The sequence below is a fragment of the Astatotilapia calliptera genome, chromosome 5 (assembly GCF_964374335.1).
Source record: "Astatotilapia calliptera chromosome 5, fAstCal68.1, whole genome shotgun sequence".
Classification (NCBI taxonomy): domain Eukaryota; kingdom Metazoa; phylum Chordata; class Actinopteri; order Cichliformes; family Cichlidae; genus Astatotilapia; species Astatotilapia calliptera.
In genome coordinates this window covers 20,331,339-20,353,575 of record NC_137426.1, presented here as the reverse complement: position 1 = coordinate 20,353,575, position 22,237 = coordinate 20,331,339, and the positions used below count along the sequence as shown (strand labels likewise).

General features: G+C 43.5%; 2 protein-coding genes across 3 annotated transcripts; both read left to right on the top strand.

The window, feature by feature from the left end:
• Positions 1-9,591: 9,591 nt before the first annotated feature.
• Positions 9,592-13,491, top strand: cdkn1a (cyclin dependent kinase inhibitor 1A). Of its 2 annotated transcripts, none has more exons than XM_026167933.2 (3): positions 9,592-9,914; positions 11,594-12,044; positions 12,127-13,491. In XM_026167933.2, the coding sequence occupies exons 2-3, from the start codon at positions 11,603-11,605 to the stop codon at positions 12,180-12,182; spliced, it is 498 nt and encodes a 165-aa protein (XP_026023718.1). In that variant the 5' UTR covers positions 9,592-9,914; positions 11,594-11,602; the 3' UTR covers positions 12,183-13,491. The 2 variants fall into 2 exon arrangements, with proteins under 2 accessions (XP_026023718.1, XP_026023717.1); XM_026167932.2 differs by lacking the exon at positions 9,592-9,914 and adding an exon at positions 11,100-11,256.
• A 1,624-nt stretch (positions 13,492-15,115) lies between these two features.
• Positions 15,116-22,148, top strand: tmcc2 (transmembrane and coiled-coil domain family 2). The gene is made up of 5 exons (XM_026167928.2): positions 15,116-15,484; positions 17,948-18,361; positions 18,679-19,301; positions 20,426-20,561; positions 20,861-22,148. The coding sequence occupies exons 1-5, from the start codon at positions 15,482-15,484 to the stop codon at positions 21,158-21,160; spliced, it is 1,476 nt and encodes a 491-aa protein (XP_026023713.1). The 5' UTR covers positions 15,116-15,481; the 3' UTR covers positions 21,161-22,148.
• Positions 22,149-22,237: the final 89 nt, after the last annotated feature.

Sequence of the window (22,237 nt, the reverse complement as noted above, 5' to 3'; positions counted from 1 at the left end):
GTTGGGGTTTTTTTTGTATTTTTTTCCTCACACCTTTCCTAAGATTAATAAAGTACCAATGTACTCTGAGCATTTAACCCCCACCAGAGGGCGCTCTTGATGTGTGAAGAAGCCCAGAGCATTGTTTCAGCTGAATTAAAGATGTGCCTTTATTTAACCCTAGCTGCTTTGTAAATGAGGCTTCACTCTTTTTAAATAGCTTTCATAGCTTTATTTTCATTCGCAAGTATTACTTTTTTGCATTTAATATAAACCTCAAGCAACTCTCTTCATTATAAGCAGTGCAATGAAGGTAAAATGAGTTTAAACACCTTGGGTCAAATATTCAGAGCAACAGAGTCCAGGAAGGGTGGAGCAGGTGGAGATGAGTGTCAGGGGTCATTTTTGATAGGATTCAGCGAGAGTGCTCAATGCCTCAGGGAAGAGACTCGATTGGAGGGGGTTACAACGGGGAACGTGGAAAATAAAATTTGCTTGTATGCAGACATAGCGCTAGGAAACCCGGAAGAGGGAATCCCTCTGCTTATGGAAATACTGGAAGAATATGGCAGACTGTCCTGTTACAGACTAAACATTCAAAAAACTCAAAGCTTGACGTTCTTTTTTAACCCCTCAAGACAATTGGTAGCAAGATATAGATTCGGATGACATCAATCTCAATGGAGTACTTGGGGATCCTGCTGACAAAGACCTTGCATTGTTATATGAAGTTAATTATAATCGGGTGAAAGAGAAGATATATAAGATAACTCTTTACAGTCATTGCACAGTCATACATAGTACAGTAGTACAATGAAATTGGAAAACTGTCCTACGTCGGCACTACATATAACACGACACGATATGACACATCACAGCGCAACACAAACAACACAACACAGTATATTAACTTATTAAAAAAAAAGAATAAGTGTATTTGTATTGCACATTAATTAGCACCTTGTTATAAATATAAATATTATTATTGTTACTGTTTTTACCGTTGTTACCCCCCCCCCCCCTAAAAAAGTCCAGGTAGGTAGCCAGTCAGGTCAGCTGTTTGCATTGATCAGGGTATTGCTCTGTTGTAAAAGCTGTCCTTGAGTCTATTTGTCCTCAGCAGCCTGAACCTCCTGCCAGACGGCAGCAGCTTAAACACCCGGTGTCCTGGGTGTGTGCAGTCCCGTAGGATGCTGCGTGCCCTCTTGAGACAGCGAGTGCTGTACAGGTCCTTCAGGGAGGGAAGAGGATGTCCAAGGATTTTTTTGGGCCATATTGATGACCCTCTGGAGTGCCTTTCTGTGTGCTGTGGTGCAGCTGGAGAACCACACACCGATGCAATATGTCAGCACACTATCAATGGAGCAGCGGTAGAAGACGGTCAGCAGCTCCTTCTTCAGGTCCATTTTTCTGAGGATTCTCAGAAAGTGGAGACGCTGTTGGGCCTTCTTTAAGACCGCAGAGGTGTTAGAGCTCCATTGGAGGTCTGTGTCTATGTGCACACCCAGAAACTTGAAACTGGACACCCTTTCCACGCACTCCCCGTTTATGCTGACAGGCTGCAGCTCGGACTTCCTCCTTCTGAAGTCAACTACCAGTTCTTTTGTCTTGGTGGTATTGAGGTCCAGGTTGTTGTCTACACACCAATCTGTCAGCCTCTGAACTTCAGCTCTGTATGCCGTCTCATCTCCCCCTGAGATGAGCCCCACCACGGTGGTATCATCTGCAAACTTAATGACTGTGTTGTCTGGGTGGGAACTAACACAGTCATGTGTGTACAGAGTGTACAGTAGGGGACTCAGTACACAGCCTTGGGGAGAGCCGGTGTTGAGGCTGAGGGCTGAGGAAAGATGAGGCCCCACTCTAACTCTCTGTACACGGTCTGAAAGGAAGTCTCTGCTCCAGCGGCAGGTGGTAGAAGGAAGTCCAATTTCCAGCAGTTTATGAAGATCTGGAGAGGTGGGGTCTGCTCCACCTCGATCTGGCCAGCAGAGTTAGAGCGATAAAGATAAATATCCTCCCAAAGCTGCTATATTTGTTTGCAGCACTTCCAGTGGAGGTTCCAGCAAAACAATTTAGGGAGTGGGATATGCATTGCTCAAGATTCATATGGGGAAATAAAAGGCAGAGAGTGAGATATGCAATATTGCAGCTGCCTGGTGAGCGGGGGGGATGGCCCTACCATGCTTTGAGGATTACTATCTGGCAGCCCAGATCAGACCTCTAGTGTGCTGGTGTAACTAAGTATGAGGCAAAATGGAAGGACATTGAGCTTTCTTTGATTGATTTCCCAATACAGTTTGTTCTGGGGTCTCTTGAGAGTTTGCCACAGGCATATCAGATGCAAAATTTCTGTGTAAGTTTTTCTCTGAAAAAATGGGCAGATGTGATTAAAATTTTTGGTCTTAATAGGGAAATAGGGTTGCTGGGATGGCCAGCGTATCTCCCACGCTTCCTTCCAGCATTATTAGACCATAAATTTAGGGAGTGGTCCAGGCATGGAATCACTGCAGTCTGTAAGATAGTGAAGCATGGGGAGCTGATAAATTTTGAGGATGTGTCAGATTTACGAGATCGGCAGGGAAGATTTTTATCGCTACCTACAGGTTCGGAGCTTCTTCCGGAAGGAAGTTAGAATGCCTGACGCAGATGCTAGTGGGGTGATCCAAATATTTATGGATGCTTATGGTGAGAACATTATAAGAGGTACTACAGGCAAAGTGTATAGAAGTTTTATAGCTATGAAAAAGACCTCAACAAGATATGTCAGTCATCGATGGGAAATAGAAGCAGGTATAACTATCTCAGAGGAAGATTGGTCGCGGATGTGGAAGAATGTGTTATCTACCACAAATTCTTTAACATGGCGAGATTTTGGATGGAAGAATTTAATTAGATTCTTCATCACACCAAAGCAGAAATCCAAAATAAGTGGTTCAGGCGCTTCATGCTGGAGGGAGTGCGGGGAGGTCGCTGCAGGTTGCTTCTATGTCTTCTGGTCATGCCCTAAACTGAAGACCTTTTGGGAGGAGATTAAACAACTGGTGATGGATGTGCTGGAAGTAACACTGGACTTCTCCTTTAGTACCATGTACCTTGGGAATATCCCTGAGGATATAAATAAAAGAGACTCACACTTACTGAAAATAATTATGGTTGCATGCAAAAAGGCAATTACTAAATGTTGGTTACAGACAAGCCCCCCCACACGGAAGCTGGTCATAGACATTATTAACACAATTCATCATATGGAACTGATTACCCTCTCACTGCGGCTGCAGAAGGAGAAAGGAGAGAGTTTGGGAGAGATTGGATCATTATACGTTAAAAGACTAGAAACTGATACCTGTGTGATGCAGAGGGACAGCTGTGGATTTGTTTGAATGGAACATGCACCTGTGTAATATGTAATATATGCAAGTAAAACGAGGCGATGTGAACATATGTGAATGTGTTGGTTTCCCTTGCCCTCTTTAGTTCTGTATGTAAAATAAGATGAAAATCAATAAAGAGAAAGTATTACAAAAAAAAAAAGGATTCAGCGAGAGTGAAAGGGATGGTAGTGAGATCTGCTATATGGTTTGGAGAAGTGAGAAAGCTGAGCAGAAAAGAGGAAAACCTGAGAGAAGATTCTTGAAGGAGGGCATGCGAGTTAGTGAGATGGAGACAGATCCACAATGGTGACCCTTAAAAGAAGAAGACCACATTTAACAAAAAGCTCACTCAGAGCAACCTGTTGAATCCACTTCCAGCTAGTGGCGCTTTGGGATTTTTTCCTTCTGATTTGTTGAACATCATTTTCTGTTTCACGGTTTCACTTCAGGTAGTTCAAACTCCACATCAGTACAGGTTTCCCCATATTTAGTCCTCGTTTATGTAATAAATAATGCACAAAGGGTCTTTTTTTTAAAAAAAAAAAACTTTTTAGTGTTTAAATTCAATGTAAAATTCCCCTTCAGCCAACTAAAATTTTAAATAACGCAAATGTGATATCTTTTATAAATAAAGCACAGGCTTTAATATTGACTTTCGAAGACGATTAGCTGAGTAGAGGAGCAATGAGAGGACTGAGGAGGTTATTACTGTTCCCGTTTGCCAGTTCCCAGTGTGTCAACAAGTCAGGATTAAGAAGGGAAAAAAGCAACCTATGGCAGGTTCATGTTCTCGTAATTTCCCTCCTTTTCTGTTGAACGTGGTGTTTAGTAAGAGGCTGTTATGTAATAGGTTGACTGATTGTTTAACCCTTTCAGCAGGACAGATAACCAAATCAAATCAAATCACTTTTATTGTCACATCACATGTGCAGGCACACTGGCACAGCACATGCGAGTGAAATTCTTGTGTGCGAGCCCCACAAGCAACAGAGATGTGCAAACACAACAACACAAACGAGCAAAATACAAGAATGGCCAACCTGAAACTAATAAATATATGTACAATATATAATAGTGTATGCATTTCTGGATGTGTATACTAAATATTTTCCTACGTGTGTGTGTGTGTGTGTGTGTGTGTGTATACACATTTTTACAAATTAAATAGTAAAAAAAAAAAAAAAACAATCCAAACAATGATGTCCTTGTGCTATTTATAAAGTCGTGTGAAAGCGTCTGAAAACCGTGCTAATACTGAAAATAGTAGCTAAGAGTGAAAGCGTAACATGATGCATAAGGGTGCTTCACACAGTTTCATTCACTAAATTTAAAGCTGTGGGTGGCGGACTTTATTTAAGACATCCCGCCACAGCTCTCACGCTGTCCAGTAACTTTTCCTGGGTTACACCCAGCTCCAGCTGTTCACGCTCACAGTCCACGTGAAGCCGGCATAACGGAGACTTGAGTTCTCAAATCTGCGCGCGCTTTCCCGCAATTACTCAAGCCCGTGTGACGTCACTGGAACGATGACTCTGCATCCACGGCGACGGGAAGCCACTCTTTGAGCCGTGGTATTTCCACCCAAGCGTTATGTAACGCATTACCTGTGGGTTTGACGCCCACGGAGCAGAGGACAGGATGATGTAAAGCACACAATGGTGCTGCAGCGTGTTAATTCTAGACGAGGTCACAGTTCAGTACCCTGTGATCACCCAGCGCTGAGCTGGGTGATCAGACAGTAGATGAAGACAAAATAAAACACTTTAAATAATCAGTCCATACACTCTCTTCAATCTGCTCCAAGGTTGGGATTTCATATCAGTGAGAAGAAGAACTTGGCATCCTCTCTTTCTTCTTATAGAGTGTTAATGGAGGCGAATATTTTACCTCTGTCCTTGAACACAACACTTTATTAGGAACACCTGTGCACCTCCTTTCTCAGAGGAACCCTTTGACAGCAGTGTGTTTGGTTGGTTATTTGCATTCAATTTTATTTCATCCAATTCAATTTTATTTATATATCACAACAACAGTTGCCTCAAGGCGCTTTGTATTGTACAACCCCAATCCCCCCACCCCCCACCCCCAAAAAGGTAGTTTTGATGCTAAATAAAAACGAAATGACCAATGAAATGAAATGATTTATTTACAATAAAAACATATCAACTGTTTAAACTGAGAAAATGTACCATTCCATGGTCCTGTTGAGCAGTACATCTCAAACAGGCTGGAAAGGCCCGTCCCCACTTCAGTTAACAGTCTGCAAACATCTGGGGAATTAGGAGACCAGCTGGCTGGACTTCTAGGATCGGACTATTGTCCAATTCATGTCTCAAACAGGATTCTAGCTGCTCAGCAGTCCTGGGCCTTCTTTGTCGTATGTGTTTCATGATGAGCAGATGTTATCAGCTGGTGAAGTTCTGGCAGATCAGTTCAGCACTCGGACTCTTCTACTATGAAGTTATGCTGCAGTAATCGCTGCAGTATGGAGTTTAGCATTTTCTTGCTAAAGACATCATCTGGATGGGAGTATATGTTGCTCTAAAATCTATATATACCTACCTATGAGCACTGATGGTGGCTTTGCAGAAGCACAAGCTGACAGGTTGTAGCCATTGGATGGATAGATGAATGGTTGCTAGATGGTTGCAGACCAGTCTCTTGGCCTGTGTGACTGGGGCTTTATTCACTTGATCCTACTCTGTAACTACGATTGTCACACATTGAAAATGGTGGACAAGTTAATGTTTTTATATTTTTGGGGTCTTTCATCAACAGTGAGGGGTAAACAGGAAAAGAGAAGTAGAATGAGCAGGGGAAGACACGCGGGAAAGGGTCACACTCAAACCCAGGCCACTGCATCTCATCCATATATGGCATGCGGGCGCCTGCTCAACCAGTGAGCTAAACAGGTGCCAAGGATTAGTTAACGTCTCCAAAACCTCAATCGGACTGGAAATATTTTGCAACCACAGCTACTGCCATTTGTTTTAAACAAATGCATTCTTTTTAAATTAAAAAGAATGCATAAGGTAATTTCTAAGACCCAGAAGCTGTATTTATACACGTGAATGGAGCACGATCCTTCATACTGTGTGTAAAAATCAGAGCAGCTGTTTGGTGGTGAACCTTCTGGAAATCTCTTTCCGCGGTGAAAACATTCAGCAACTCAGTCTGAGCCTTTTGGAAACATTGGTGCAAATGACCCGGTAACTTCCTGATTCGGATCAGTTAAGTTCTGTCCTGATACCGTCACTCATTTTATGCTTTTTTTTCTCTTGCCTTGTAAATGCACCTCCGCAGCTTCAACACGTGTCTATACCTGCAACATTTGAGAAGACTTTTTTTTTTTAGCCTTATGGACATTTAAGCATTGATTCTGAAGTAAAAACAATGATCCACAACAGTTCGTTATACTCTTAGACATACAAACAATATCAGAAAGCCAAGTTTTAGTTGAAGCAATTGCGAGGTAACAAAAGAAACCCAGCATTCAGGTTAAAAAGTAATCCACAAGGAATTTGCCTTTACATGTCTGTCCTTTTCATTGGCTTGTTGCACGAAGAAGCTGCTTTTATTTGCGTGAAACTGAACTCGGTCTGAACTCAGCCTTAATCTTGGGACTGCTGCAGATTTAGATAGAAAAACAGTTATTTGCACATCCCGTATGCATGTTGTAATACGGTGCTGTCATACGGCACACTGGACCGATAGTTCTGTAAATGTTTTTCCTCTGTGTTTATGCCAGAATTTGGACACTTTGGCATATCTAAATAACTTTAATGTTTTTTTTGCAGCGGGATGGTAAAATCAGTAACCCTCTATTCATTTTTGAAGGCTACATAATTGTGCGCTTTGCAGGGTGCTTTGTCAGGACATGCTGTGCTCCCAGGTCAAAGTGTCAACATCCAGTATGTACAGTAGAAAGCTGAAGCAAATCTGTTTCCCTGAAATGCTCCTTGCTGAAATATGGGTTATTTAACTGTAAGCATAATTATTAATAACAAACAGGTTTTAACATTTTAATGAGATCATACACAAGTACTTGATTTTGATTTTGTTGTATGTTTTCAGTATTACATAAGCATGGTGTCAGGTAAAATTGCAAAGAGCGGGACTTCCTTGATAAATATTTAACTAAGTGGTAGCTTACTTAGTCTATGCACTTCATTTGGCGCTATCTGTGAAACAAAGCTTTTACGGTGGGTGCAGAACAAAGACCTGAATAACACAATTTGATTAGGCCTGTGCACTGTGCCGCCGCCTCAGAGCTGAGCGATAATAGAGTGTCCACTCAGCTGCACGAGTGTAAAAGCAAATTAACTCCAGTGCATATCTCCACTGAGTATAACTTCCTAGCTGGTGTGTTGGTGTGCATGTGTGTTTCTCTTGTGTCTCATCACTCAGTTACTTAACAAAGGACTCACTGTAGAGTCAGATCAGCTGGGCCTTTATACACCGAAGCCTACAGTCTGGGCCCTTATTGTTGATGTTCTGGGAACTAGGCTAAAGGGCAGCATGATGGGGCTGGAGAGCATTGGGGACGGGGGTGTATAATGTTATGTAATAATAACACCCTGAAAGTGTCAGCAGGGAATACAGTCTGCATGTATAGTTTATTACTGTCTTGTCACTGCTGCTAGTATAAGATTGGGTTTATTCTGTAAAACTTGAAGATATTTTCTGAAATAATTCTGTTTTTCTTTTTAGTTTTTTTTATGTCAAAGTAAGTTGCACTCATGGGCCACTTCTTTAGTTACATTAGTTGCCTTAAATTTCCAATAAGCTGACTGAAACTAGTTTGAGATGATTTGAGCTTTGCGACATGGTGCATTGGTCAGCAGCAATACTCAGGATGTGGTGTTTAAGTGATGCTCAGCTGGAACTAAAGGACCTAAAGTGTGTGAAGAATATATCCCTCCAGGCTATTACACAATCGACTGAGGTGTTGATACAAAGCTGGAGCGCAGATGGATCCATTCTTTTGTGTTGCTTACAAAAAATCCTGAACATACAACCTGAATGTGGCAGCAGGAATCGAGACTCATCAGACCACGCAACATGTATCCAGTCTTTTAGTGTCCAGTTTTTATGACTCCGTACCAATTTTAGCCTATGTTTCCTCCTCTTAGCTGACAGGAGTGGTGCCCTGTGTGGCCTTATGGTGGTCTTCCTCCCCTCACCTTCAACTGGTTACAGCAGATGGTTGTCCCTCCCTCGGCTTGCTTCTGTCAGAGGTTTCTTCCTGTTAAAGGGGAGTTTTTCCTTCCCAGAAGTGCTTGCTCATGAGGGGGTGGGGGTGTCCTCTAACTGATGGGGTTTTCTCATATTACTGTAGGGGTTTTACCTTACAATGTAAAGTGCCTTGAGGTGATTGTTGTTGTTATTTGACACCGTGTAAAGAAACAATTTTAACTGAACTGAGTTGAATAACTTGAGTATAACGTGTGGTTATGTGAGTTTATGTTGCCTTCCTATCAGCTCGAAGCAGTCTGTCCATCCTCCTCTGACATCAACAAGGCATTTTCACCCACAGAACTGCTGCTTGCTGGATATTTTCTCTTTTCTGGACAATACTGCAAACCCTAGAGATGTTTATGTGGGAAAATCCCAGCACAGCAGCACTTTCTGAAATACAAAGACCAGCCTATCTGGCACCAAATTCCCTTAAATCACTTTTCTTCCCCGTTCTTATGCTTACTTTAAACGTTACCAGGTCATCTTCATCGTGTCTACACATCTAAATATATTGAGTTTCCACCATATGATCGGCATATTAGATATTGACCTTAACAAACTGTTGAACATGTGTACCTAATGAAGTGGCCGGTGAATGTTGTCATAGTGAAGTGGTCGATACATATAGTGAGTTTTTTGGGGAGGGGGGGTTACCACAGGAGGGATATATTTAAATTGGACACAGGTACAAAGAGCGCATGAGTGCAGTTGCCCAGTGTAGTTCCATTTACTGTTTACGAGTTTCTCCACTTTTACTTCTACTTTCTCCTTCGCTGCTGTCTGCTCTGTGATGTCAACAGAAACCGAAACGTCGCGTGAGCTGTTTTAGAAATGGGAGGAAGCAAACGAGATGTGTCATGTATCCTGGAAACGGGACAAGTACACACACCGCTGCGCTCTGTCATGCGCACTGAGAGGCGGGGAGAGGCGGGGAGGGGGAGGCTGAGCTGGGCTGTGTCCTGAACTGGAATTTCCTCACGTCTTCTACCCGAGCCAAGTTTCACGTGCGCTCGTGTGTTTACCGGGCCAAATTCACGTGTGCGAGTCCCCCGAGTCTCCACCTCTGGGCTGGAGAGGAGGGTACCCGAGCTCATAAAAGTTTAGCAGGAGTCCGTGTCTGTAAGAAATCTTAGGAGAAAGTGTCACGGAGAAGTATTTTCCTGTGAATCTGCTGGGTTACATAGCATCAGCTTCGGGCGTTTATTTACTTCAGAGCTGCTGTGAAGACTGGAAATCAGAAAAACAGCAAGATAAGGTGGATAACAGTCAGGTTTCCCCCAGCAAGTTTGAAAGAAGGAAGATTTCTTGTCTTTGAATTAAAATGTAAGTAAAACTAAAAATTTGAATTTTTGCGCTTTGGTGTGTTCACTTGTGACTGGCCTGTTAGTGTATACAACTCTAAAACAAATCGCTGTTTACATTATATAGCTATACAACCTGCAATGTTATAGGAGCTACTTTTAGGTTCAGTCCTAACTATATTTTATCTTTTTTTAAATCTAATTTATTTATTTATTTGTTCGTTTAATCCCATAAATTACACCTTTCCATGATTACCGCCGTCCCCGTGTTGTTGTTGGGTTTGTATGTCTTTTAGCTGGTTTCAGTGTATCAACTCAAAACTTTACCAAAGCTTCCCGCACGGTTGTTTTTACGTGTGTGTGTGGTTATGATTCATTGGTGTGCAGGGGTGGTAAGGGCTCCAGACAGTGACAGCGCAGTTTGGCCAGCACGAGTTCCAGCCTCACGTGGACCCGTGTAGTAAACTGGGCAGGGTCCGAGCCGGTTCCAGCGCCGCCCGGGCATGACTCGTTCTCCCGCCACTCGCTTGAATCACTCCGCCCCCTCCTCTCACGCCGCGTCATACGCGTGACTGAGTGGATGGAAATGGGAGGGTGTGAGGAGGATGGTGTCTACAAGCTGTGTATTCACCCTCTCCCAAACTGTTTCCTTGTTTCTGATGTTTTACTTCATTCTAGGTGAATTGGATTTATTTTTGGCTCCCCAGTTTTTCCCAGTATAAGGAGTCATTTTAAAGCCCGTGTTTATTGAAAGCTTTGTTGAAAAAAACAATGGACTTAAGGTGCCAGTGAACAGTTATCAGGTTGTGTTGATGATTTGCTTCTCTGCCTCATCTGCACTTCTCTTCATCGTCATTATTTTCATCACTTATTAAACTCTAATCAGAGTGACCTCTCCCCCTCCTGCTGTTCTCAGCTGGATAATCATGATGGGAACTGCTTCTCATGATTGTTCCCTGAAAAGAAAATCCTGGGAATTCTGCCCAGTACTTCCCGGATGGCCTTAATGACATCCACCTGAGACACACCTGATTCCTTCCTGTAGCCTTCGCAGTAAAGTGTTTGCTGTTTGTAAGTCCCGTCCAGATCTGCAGATCTGGAAATAGGATTCACAAATCACCGCCTCTGATTTTTAATCTGCAGGGGGCCTGATACTGCCACCTGGTGGTGATTCTCGGTGTTTGCGCTGTTGGTCGCTGCTTAGGACTTGTCCTTACATGTCTGGTTGAGATTATGCCCTGGCATGTACCAGTGATTCAGAGAGAGGGAGGAGCGCTCAGTGAGTCACTGCCTTAGTATAAAAAGCTGCCCAGTGAGACCAGTGTGTTAGTTCACTGAGGAGCTTTACGCTGGTTTGAAAGATGGTGAGACTGATTTTTACTTTCATACTCGAGACAGTATCAAGTAACTGAGATGGATGCACTTGTAATGGATTACAGAACTCATTTTGCTTGGTTTAGAATAAGACTGGCGCAGAAGTTCCTCTCCTCTCAGAGAAGTCACTGCATGTTTTACTTGTGCAACATTTCATCAGCACCGAGTGTCTGGGAGGATTAGTCTCATCGCTGGAGATGCTTAATTAATGGAGACAAAATTAACTTTCAAATATGCCATGCCTGGTTTATTATTGTTGCTACTTTTTTAAAGCAAAACGCCAATCAGTGTTACTCTAACCAGAGATCTTCTGTCTGTTTCCATCAGTGTAGAGTGATGGCTTCTCACAAGCGAATCTTGGGGGTTCTGAGAAAAAGACCAGCCCGGAGAAACCTGTTTGGGCCTGTGGACCGAGAGCAGCTACAGGTGGAGTACCAGGCTGCCATGCGTAGCGACCTTCAGGAGGCTTCAAAGCGGTGGGGCTTTGACTTTAGCTTGGACAAGCCTCTGGAGAGCAGTGATTTCCAATGGGAAGGTGTCCCGAGCACTAGGGTGCCTCTGCTCTACAGGTCCTGTTTGCAGGATCTCGGACAAGCTGAAGGCCAAAGGTCAGCAGCGACAGTTACTCCCAAGAGAGGGAGGGTGGAGACGGCACAGAGCGAGAAGGAGAACATCCCCGGTACGCCGGGGAAATGCACGCACAGCCAGGAGATGCTGGAGAAAACACCGGAGAAGGGCGAGAACACGGGGCTGAAGAGGAAGCAGACGAACATCACAGGTACGTGTAGCTGAAAGCGAGAAGTCTCGTCATTTTACGTGAGAGTGCATGAGCTTAAAATTCCTGCGCTTTATCCCAACAGATTTCTACCAGGCTAAAAGAAGAGTAGTGTGGATGCCCCGCAAATCCGGCGAGTGATGTTCGGTGGAGAAACGCCAATATGCCAAGAGAACCTCACAGACAGGGCCACGCTCAGGAATCACACGTCCCGCACAGACTCTGGCCGTGCACCCAGGAGGGACCTCAACCACACGTCAATACAAAACACTTAATTAGGGTACTGTAGTCACTCTGAGGAGATTGGTGTTTTTTTCCCTCAGTGGCAAGAATGCGACATTTGAGCAGAGAAGATTAACAGTAATCTCTGGAATCAGTGGATTTACACTCATTTGGGGAAGGGGGGTGCCAAAGTGTTGCCCGACTGCACATTCAGCCGCACTGAAAGCACATTCACATCCGCTGGAGATGTGTCGATTAAAATCATCCAGCCTCATCATGTCTGTGAGCTGAGAGGACAAAGCTCTTTGGCTCCGTAGTTCAAATCCATTATTGTTTTTCTACAGCATTTTTTCTACATGTGTATCACAAGGGTTTACCAGTCGTCTTCTTGTTTTTTACTTTCCGAAGTATGTTATACTTTTTATGTCCAGCTGTATACAGTGCTTTTATCGACCATCTTTTAATCAAAGGAAGATGCTTGAAGAGTTCTGACATCTCAAACACGCAGTTGCTTTGCTTAGATTGTAAAAGACAGAAGTGCCATCATGTCCTCTTCCATCCTTTTCCATCTACTTTACGTCAGCTGATTTTTGATGTCCTTCGGCTGCCCAGACTCTGATACTGATAACGTAGACTAGGAACACTTAAACACGTTTATTTAGTTATATATGTATAAGAGATTTATCTATAAAGTTAAATATGGCATTGTCAGGTAGCATAATCATTTAAACTGCAGTATTGCACATAAACACCCAGTATCAAGTGCCTTTACTGGCATTTGTTTTTGGTATTTAAAGTTCCTTCATCATAAGTAAATGTATACTAAGCTAAAATGTCACATTTATTATTTTCACTGTGCAATCTAACTAATGATATGTTTTGTTTTGGGTTTTTTTGCCTTAAATTTGTTCTTTTTTTTCCCTCTTGGCACTTATTTATGTCTACATTAGCAAATCCTGCTGCTATGGGTAATATGAATGGGTGTCACTGTGACGCTAACCCTCACCAACAGAAAGCTTACAAATGCTCCGAAGCCGAGAAAATAAGCGAATGACCCCAAACAACGAATGCACTTCTGTTTGTAGATGCTTGCGCACATTTCCTCTGTATTGTGTTTTGTTCAAGGCTACAAGTGAAAATCTGTCCTTATTTATTGTGAGATACGATGTCATGTGTTAATTTAGGTTTTGTTTAATTATTATGAAATCCAATAAAATGGTCAAATGAACCGCCTTGTGTCTTTAATGTGTCGTCACTTTACTTTTTAGTATCAGCGGTAAAACTGTTCCTTAGTTTGGTTGAACCCTTGCAGTGTTGTGCAACAGTACAACAACTTGTCATTTCTCCATTAAGGCCATTATACACTCACTGGCCGCTTTATTAGGAACACCTCGCTAGCACTGGGTTGGATCTCTTTGTCTTCAGAAGTGCATTAACTCTTTGTAGCACAGATTCAACAAGGTGCTGGAAACAAACCTCAGAGATTTTGGTCCATGTTGACATGAAAGCATCACATATTTGGTGCAGATTTGTCAGCTGCATATCCATGATGCTCTATCACATCCCAAAGATGCTCTACAGGATTGGGATCTGGTGACTGTGGAGGCCACTGTGGTGTTTTTTTTTTATGTTAATCAATTGGCATTAAGGGGCCCAAAGTATGCAAGAAATCAGAAAATCGATTTCTTGCAGAAATCGAGACTCCTGAAACCAGGCAACATTTATCCAAACATCTAATGTCCAAGTTTGGTGAGCCCGTGCAAATTGTGGCTTCAGTTTCCTGTTCTTTGCTGACGTCACTGGCAACATGGTGTGCATAGTTTGGTTGTAACGTTGGCTGTTATTTGAGTTTCTGTTGTCTATCTGTTCAAACCATTCTCCTCTGACCTCTGACACCAATGAGGTATTTTCTCCAAGAGAACTGCCGCTCACTAATTTGATATTTTCTCTTTTTCCGACCATCAGACCATTCCCGTAAAGAGGTGGCTGTGCAGCAAAATCCAAGCAGATCAGCAGTTTCTGAAATACAGCAGACCATGCCACATTCAAAGTCACTTAAATCGTCTTTCTTCTCTAATCTGATGCTTAGTTTGAATTTCAGCAGCTCCTTAGTCTGCATGCATAAATACATGGACCTGAAGCCATGTGATTGGCTAATTAAATATTTATGTTAAGGAGAGGTTGAATACACCCTAATAAAGTGTCCAGTAAGCGTGTTAACGTATTACCTCTTGCTATTATTGGGCCACGATCAATAAGTAATACAATAATTTAAAAATAACAACACACTAAAATCAAGTGTTGTTGAAGTCTATTTTATTTATTATACCTTCCAGTTCTTTTACTTGTTTTGTTCTCAGTTCCTCTTTGAAATCTATTCCAAGTTTGTTTTTGAAGACGACGATGACAGCGTGTTTTACGCTTCCTTTTTAGAGGGCGTCCCTCCGCGGAGACACATCCTGACGCACCGTCAGGCACAGAGAGATCTGAAGTTGGGTGAATATATCCTCGAGTAGTGCCGAGTCATGCAAACTGGCTTCTGCTGTTGTGATACCACTTTTTTTTCTTCACTCTTTTGTGAAGTAGGCAAATTACGAGAGCGAGTCGGCGCTCTGAGGCATTGTGTACTTTGGCACAACATCACTGCAGTCCCACACCAGCACAGGCGAAGTGCGCGTGTTTGTACTGGAGTTAGTTTAGGTGAGTGGAGCGCTCCCTCCCTCCACTCACCCCACCCCCTCCCTCCCTCCTCTGGCCTTATCAGCACGGGGGCACCTGCACGCCTGCGCCAAGCTCTCCCAGCCCCTCCATCATCTGTCCCTTAGCTCCCACATCCATTACAGGGCAGGACTGATAGCATTTGCATGTAGACCGAAAGAGGGACAGAAAGAGAGGGAGGGGGAGAGAGAGAGATGTAGGAGAGTGAAGCAGGGGGAGGCGGAGGGAGCATATGACACAAAGGAGAGGGAGGGAGAGAGAGAGATCGGAGCATTAGAGATAGGAAAAGGGAGAGGGAGGCTGCAGATATCGATGGTGTTAACGATGGAGCGTTAGGATCCAGGGAGGTGACAGTTAGCCAGACCCACGGCTGGGGGTAAAGACATTTGAGGAGGGGGGACTCCTCCTCGGTGAGCTCAGGGGGAGGCGGAGGGAGGAGGAGGAGGATGGGCCTCGAACACAGACTTGCAATGGCACTGCAAAAATTGGATTAAAGCAGTATGGTAACGTTTTCTGATATCCTTTTTTTTCTTTCCTTTTTTAAATTTTTCATTTTCATTTTCCTGCGCTGCTTGTGTCTCGTCCTCGCGTGCTCGCTGGCATCACGTCCCCGCGCGTCTCCCGCTGAGTGAAGAATGCACAGGCATCACCCTGTCCTCTTGTTTTCACGCCATAGACATCTGCCATCTCCATCCTCATCCTCACCGCTTCTCTCCCGACCTTCAGGAGTCTCGGCTTCATCCACAGCGTCGCTCCGTGGATCTTTTATTATTATTATTATTATTATTATTATTATTACACGTTTAAACAGAGACACCGCGTCGGGTTTGAGCACCACCGCAGCCGTCGCTATATGCCGATTTGCGCTTTTTTTTGGTTGCCCACTTCACCCCCTCTGATCCTGCGAGTGATAGCCACTCAAAAAAGCATCCCACTTTTTATTCATCTATTTTTTTCAGAGATCAGGAAAAAAATGATTTGTTGTTTTTCCATCACGGGGCTGCAGTCATGCGTTTTCCTCTCCATCACACCGTGATTGTAACCTACTTTTACAATCACAGCGCGTGCTCATTTCACGCAGTCGCGCAGATATAATGTAAAATAAATCCTCGCGCCATCCCGCAGACAGAAACGAGAGCAGTGCTGTGAGAAATATCTCACAGCACTGCTCTCGTCATGTGTGAGCCCAAACTCGTGTCTGAGGGTCTGATTGCTGCGTTTTGACGTCAGGCGGAGAGTCATTATCAAACGCGCCATCTGCCAAAGCCGCACATAAACATATAATACTGACCAGGGAATCCCCGCGTGGATCTGTCAACGCGGGGTCTCGTCGTGTAAAAGGGATTACATCCTCAGGCTGTTATGTTTTTTGTTTTTCTGAAGGAAAAGTCAGACGAAGGTTCAGGCAGAAATAGATTTACATACACGCTCAGCGTGTCTTTAGCATTAAAGTACACGCCACGTGCTGCACACCTTCGTGGGTTTACATGTGTAGTTTGCTTCGATCTTAACTAATCGTCATCGTCTTCTTCTCCTTCTTCGTTTTTTGAGGCTCAGCAGGGCAGGAAGCATCATCTAATTAATGCATGGTGGCCTTTCTATGTGGTCTCTAATCTCTCCGCTAGATCGGTTAAAGCTAATATGCCCCGAGTGGGCAAAATGACACATTTTGACAGTCCCATCGAAGGAGGTTTATTTATTTTGTTGAGTGATTTTACTGAGGTTACTCAGGTGTTTTGTTTCTGGCAGTTGAGATCTGGAAAATATAATCTGCAGTTTAGAAAAACAGAAGAAATTTTGTTTCCTGCAGAAAGTAAAGATTCAAATACTTTACATTTTGTCTGTTTCTGTGAAGATAATTTTTTGAATTACACACAACTAAAAATGAACTGAGTGTTTTATGTATGCGACCTATATGATGTACTTTAATTATAAACGAAGCATTACTGTTTTATTGTCATACAGCACCAGTCTTGAGCCAACCCTTGTCTCTTTATATTTTGCTTCGGCTTTCCAAAGGTCTTTCAAAGTTTGTTCTCACTTTCAGTCCAGTCCTTGTACCTTGTACCTATGAGTCATTCAAGAACAAAAACAACATCTCACTCAAGGGATGAACCAGTGTTGTCTCTATATGTGACAGAACATTAGCAAAGAACCGATTTTAAATTGCATCATATCTAATAAATATTTAATAATAGATTTTTTAATAAGTCTAATCTAGGCACTTTGTTACTAGCAGCCTGTCACAACAGCATATAACTTGTTTCCATTTCTTTAGCTGAATCTTTGAATAATGCTTAATTTAAAGTTTAAAGGAAGGAAGGAAGGAAGGAAGGAAGGAAAGGAAAGGAAAGGAAAGGAAAGGAAAGGAAAGGAAAGGAAAGGAAAGGAAAGGAAAGCCCTGACACAGGACCTAAAAGATGCATCTGACCTTGAATGTCCTTCAAGTATCCTGGATATCCCTGAAGGCTACTTAAAGAAATTACAAGAATTACAAGAAAGCTTGAGGAAGAGAGTTCAGGCGGTCATAACAAAATATTGAATTTCAAGCTTGCTGGAGTTGTACAAACTCTGTTTGCCTTAATGTGCTGTATTTATGTTAAGTTTGCACATGTAAATCACTGCACCTATTTCCCATTAAAACACATAGATATAAGGAGTGGCTCAAGACTTTTGCACAGTAATGTTTATGTGAATATAACACCAATAATAACAGCCTGTGTTGGCACCACATGTCTGCAGATGAACTTCTTTTCTTGTAAAACCCAGTCTGTGAAGAGTCAGCTACAGTGAAGATGTTTCTCCAGCGCCGTTTATCTGAATAACCTTTGTTATCTCTACTTTTACACTTTTATACTGATGAGGCTCTGATTCCTTAGTTTGACTAACACCTCTAATGTATCTGGAGCAGTTGTAGCTCTCTTTTCACCCCTGAATAGCAAGTCACTGCCCTCTTGTCCCCTCAGCTGGACAAGAGTGAGGTGGCAACTCTAGGCCTGCCCTCCACTACCAGCCATGGAGGCTCTGACACCAACATCAGCATGGACGGAGCGGGGGCAGCAGCGGCGGTGGGGTCGGTGTCTGGGGGCATGGCGGGGGGAGCGGAAGGTGCTGTGGCCGGTGAGCCGCAGCGGACACGTGCTGCTCTGGAGCATCTGCAGCAGAAGATCCTAAAGGTCACCGAGCAGATTCGCGTGGAGCAGGAGGCGCGTGACGACAACGTGGCGGAGTACCTGAAGTTGGCTCACAACGCGGACAAACAGCAGGCGTCCAGAATCAAGCAAGTGTTCGAGAAGAAGAACCAGAAATCGGCACAGACTATTGCGCACTTACACAAAAAACTAGAGCACTACCACAAGAAGCTGAAGGAGATAGAGCAGGTAAGTGTGTGCGTGTGTGTGTGTGTGTGTATGCACGTGTCTTTCTTCGTGGTCTATTGGAACATTTATCTTATGAGTGACTTGAACAAGTGTTCAGTCTATCTTTGGGAGCGCAGTGGAGTCCAGAAATAGACTGATGATTTCCCAAACACTTATTTAAACCAGTGCATCCCCCCTGTGCCTCACCTGATTCTTCACAGGGACTGCTTTCCTCATCTGTGTTATGAGGGTTAAAACTTACCCTCATAACATGATCAGCTCTCTCCTTTAGGATCCTCCACTTCTCTGCTTCCTCATTCCTTTTCCCCTCTTCACAGAATGGGCCAGCCCGGCAGCCGAAGGATGTCCTGCGGGACATGCAGCAGGGACTGAAGGACGTGGGAGCCAACGTTCGTGCTGGGATAAGTGGATTCGGAGGTGGAGTAGTTGAAGGGGTTAAAGGAGGAGTTTCTGCTCTCACGCACACGGCCGTTGTCTCCAAGCCACGAGAGTTTGCCAGTCTTATAAGAAACAAGTTTGGCAGTGCTGATAACATTGCTCACCTAAAAGACACGCTAGAGGACGGAGTTGGGGGCCACGCTGAAGACACCCCCACGCCCCGCGCCCTGAGTGGAAGCGCCACCCTGGTCTCCAGCCCAAAGTACGGCAGCGACGACGAGTGTTCCAGCGCCACGTCTGGATCCGGAGCGGGCAGTAATTCTGGTGGGGCTGGTGGAGGAGGAGGGGGTGGTATGTTAGGCCCAACGATGGGGAGCCCCAGATTGGACGGGCACCACCACCACCACCATCACATGCATAGTTCATGGGACTCTTTACTTGAGGGTCTGCAGGAGATCAAGGCCAGCCAGACGCACATGGAGGACGCCATCGAGGACATGAAGGGCCAGCTGCAGAGCGACTACTCTTACATGACTCAGTGCCTGCAGGAAGAGAGATACAGGTAGATGTCCCTGCAAAGAAAAGCAATCACTAACGTGCTACACTGAACATCAAGATGCAATTCACACAAGGAAAAAACAACTCAGTCCCCACTGCTCCTTTTAAAATCATCATTAAATATGTACTTTAGAGCAGGGGTGTCAAAATTAAGGCCCAGTCGCCAAAAGTGGCCGGAAAAGTGCCGTCCACTAGACGTTATTGGAAAATGTGAAGGAGGGCATCGGGTTTGAAATTTCTGACTACATTTTCAGAGCTTTACAGCTTTTCCTTCTGATAAACACCTCCCCTCTAACAGTGCATGCAACACAAATTAATTATTCACTTAATAATTCATTATTAATTAAGTAATAGATAAACAACAATAGCACTCAGAGAGCACAACTCCCCCTGAAGGTCAAGGAGTATACTAAAGCTTTTGTTTTGCAACATGCTGTCTGACCTTTGACCTATGACCTTAAAGCCTTAAATGCTAGTGTATTTTATTATCTTTACCCAGACGATTGGTGCAGAATCGGCCAAAATCTTTGGCTTCAATAAGCTGCAATAACTTCAGATTTTGACATTTCTTCATGCAGTGTGTGATTTTGTCATCGTGATCAATTAGGGCATCATATTGAAAAGAATTACAAGCGCGTTCTCTCCATGCCCTTTCAAATGTTTTTTTTTAACCTTGGGCGCTAGAAAATGAAGGTCAAGGTCAAATGCTTAGCCAACCTAGGTAATCATGTCATTCAAGCCTGTTATACTGTTGTGAAGATTGAAGATCCATAAAACACTGTGGGTAATATAAAGTTTATACTGATTTTTACATTTGGTGTGACCATGACCAGATTTCCTCCCAAATGAAATCAGCTGAGCTCTTATTGATCTCTACCATCACACAAAATTTCAAGATGGTAGAGTGGTAGATGGTAGAAAGCAACAAACAACCAGAGGATGAATTAAATACAAGGAAACTTCTATTTTTTTGCCCTCTACTAAATGTATGTTTTGTACAATGAGTCCACAATAATAAAAAAAAGAAAAATAAATGACATCACAGGGATTAAATATGTAGATAAACCATGTAAAACAAGTTTGACATGCATGCTTTGGAGTACAGTGTGTGCTGCGCTGTGTGTTCAGGTATGAGCGACTTGAAGAGCAGCTGAATGACCTGACGGAGCTGCACCAGAATGAGATGACCAACCTGAAACAGGAGCTCGCCAGCATGGAGGAGAAAGTCGCCTACCAGTCGTATGAGAGGGCGAGAGACATTCAGGTAAAAACAAAGACTCCGATAGATCGTTGGAGACTTTGGAGTTTGCTAGAAGTTGGGATCAGAGCTGTGTGTGGGCAATATGTTTCTCCAAAACCTGTATATGCTTCAAAGACGTGAACGTACAAACTGTGTTTACTGACTGTGATTTTCAGAGGTAGTTTCAACTCTGACTAAAGCAGTTGAATTAAGACATTATCATTCCCTGTAAAAGCTGTCTTAGATTTTCAGGCCTTTTAATGAGGTTTTGAAAAACAAAATCGCACTAAGTGGGTTCATTTCTTTGGGATCTGCACACACAGGAGGCAGTCGAGTCATGCCTGACCCGCATCACCAAGCTGGAGCTGCAGCAGCAGCAGCAGCAGGTTGTCCAGTTAGAAGGAGTGGAGAATGCCAACGCTCGAGCTCTGCTGGGGAAGCTCATCAACGTCATCCTGGCGCTCATGGCCGTGCTGTTGGTCTTCGTCTCCACTCTGGCCAACTTCATCACCCCTCTGATGAAGACCCGGGCCCGCGTAGCCGCCACCGTCCTGCTGACATTGCTGCTGTTCGTGCTGTGGAAGCAGTGGGACTTTGTGGAGCTGTGGCTGCTGCCCAGCTAAACTTCCTGAAAGACACTCTACAGGAGGAAGAGGAGGAGGGGATCAGAGAAGCTGATTCCAGCTCAGTTCGCCATCACTGAAGGGACCCAGAGACTGAAGTGAAATGAAAGCCACTGCGGCGAGTTCCCTTTGAGTTTGAAGGCGGAGTGAGAGAGAACAAAGCACGGCACTTTTTAGTCGAGACCCGGCCTACAGGGAGCGCCGAGAGGTGTTTACAGAGCAAAAACAAGTGAAATTCTCTGCTTGCCAAGTGACAAAAGACATCCTTCCCTCTCACCCACATGTACCGGCACTGATGACCAACCGTCGATCGCATCGCTGTCACCAAAAACTGAGTTTCTTGCAAGAAATCTTTGGCCTTTTTCTAATGATTTATGATACATTCATTACAAAGACAGGAGCAAAAATAAAATGCCCGATCATGTTTGCTGTAATCTTCATGTTGAAGCTAATGTGTATTTGAGAGGAACAAGGTGTTTTTTCTTCTTTTCTCCATGAATGTTATGTGCTCATGCATGTCCTCATATGTGCACTGAGATGCATCTAGCTGGCATGAGTTAACATGTCATTACTGACAGACTGAATCTTCTATAACTGCCATTTTGGTGTCAGAATTGCAGCGCGGATCTGTCGTATCTCCACTCGGTGTCATTCCCGGTTTGTTTCACATTCTTCTCTGGTGTTGAAGCAGTGCTTTTTCTTTCGTTTTCCTTTTTTTTTTCTCTTGCAAATGAATGAATAGTTAAAAAAAATCTGCTACAATTCACCATACTGACTCAACAGTGTAAAAATCTGCTCTGTCCACAAATGCATTTTCATATTATATCTATTGTAGAACTGCTACTATCCACAGTGTCAACTTAACTGGCATGTTCAAAGTTTATATCCAGTTTGCAAAAAAAGAAAAAAAAGAAAAGAAAGAAGAATTATTGCTGTTTTATTAAACAATGTAAGAAATAAATGATTTCATATATTAGGCTGACCTTGATCCATCTCCTCATCGTCCTTCACGCCGACACCCGTTTGTTTTTTTTACTTTTAAAAACGTATTTGCATATGCAGGCACCAAAGTGTATT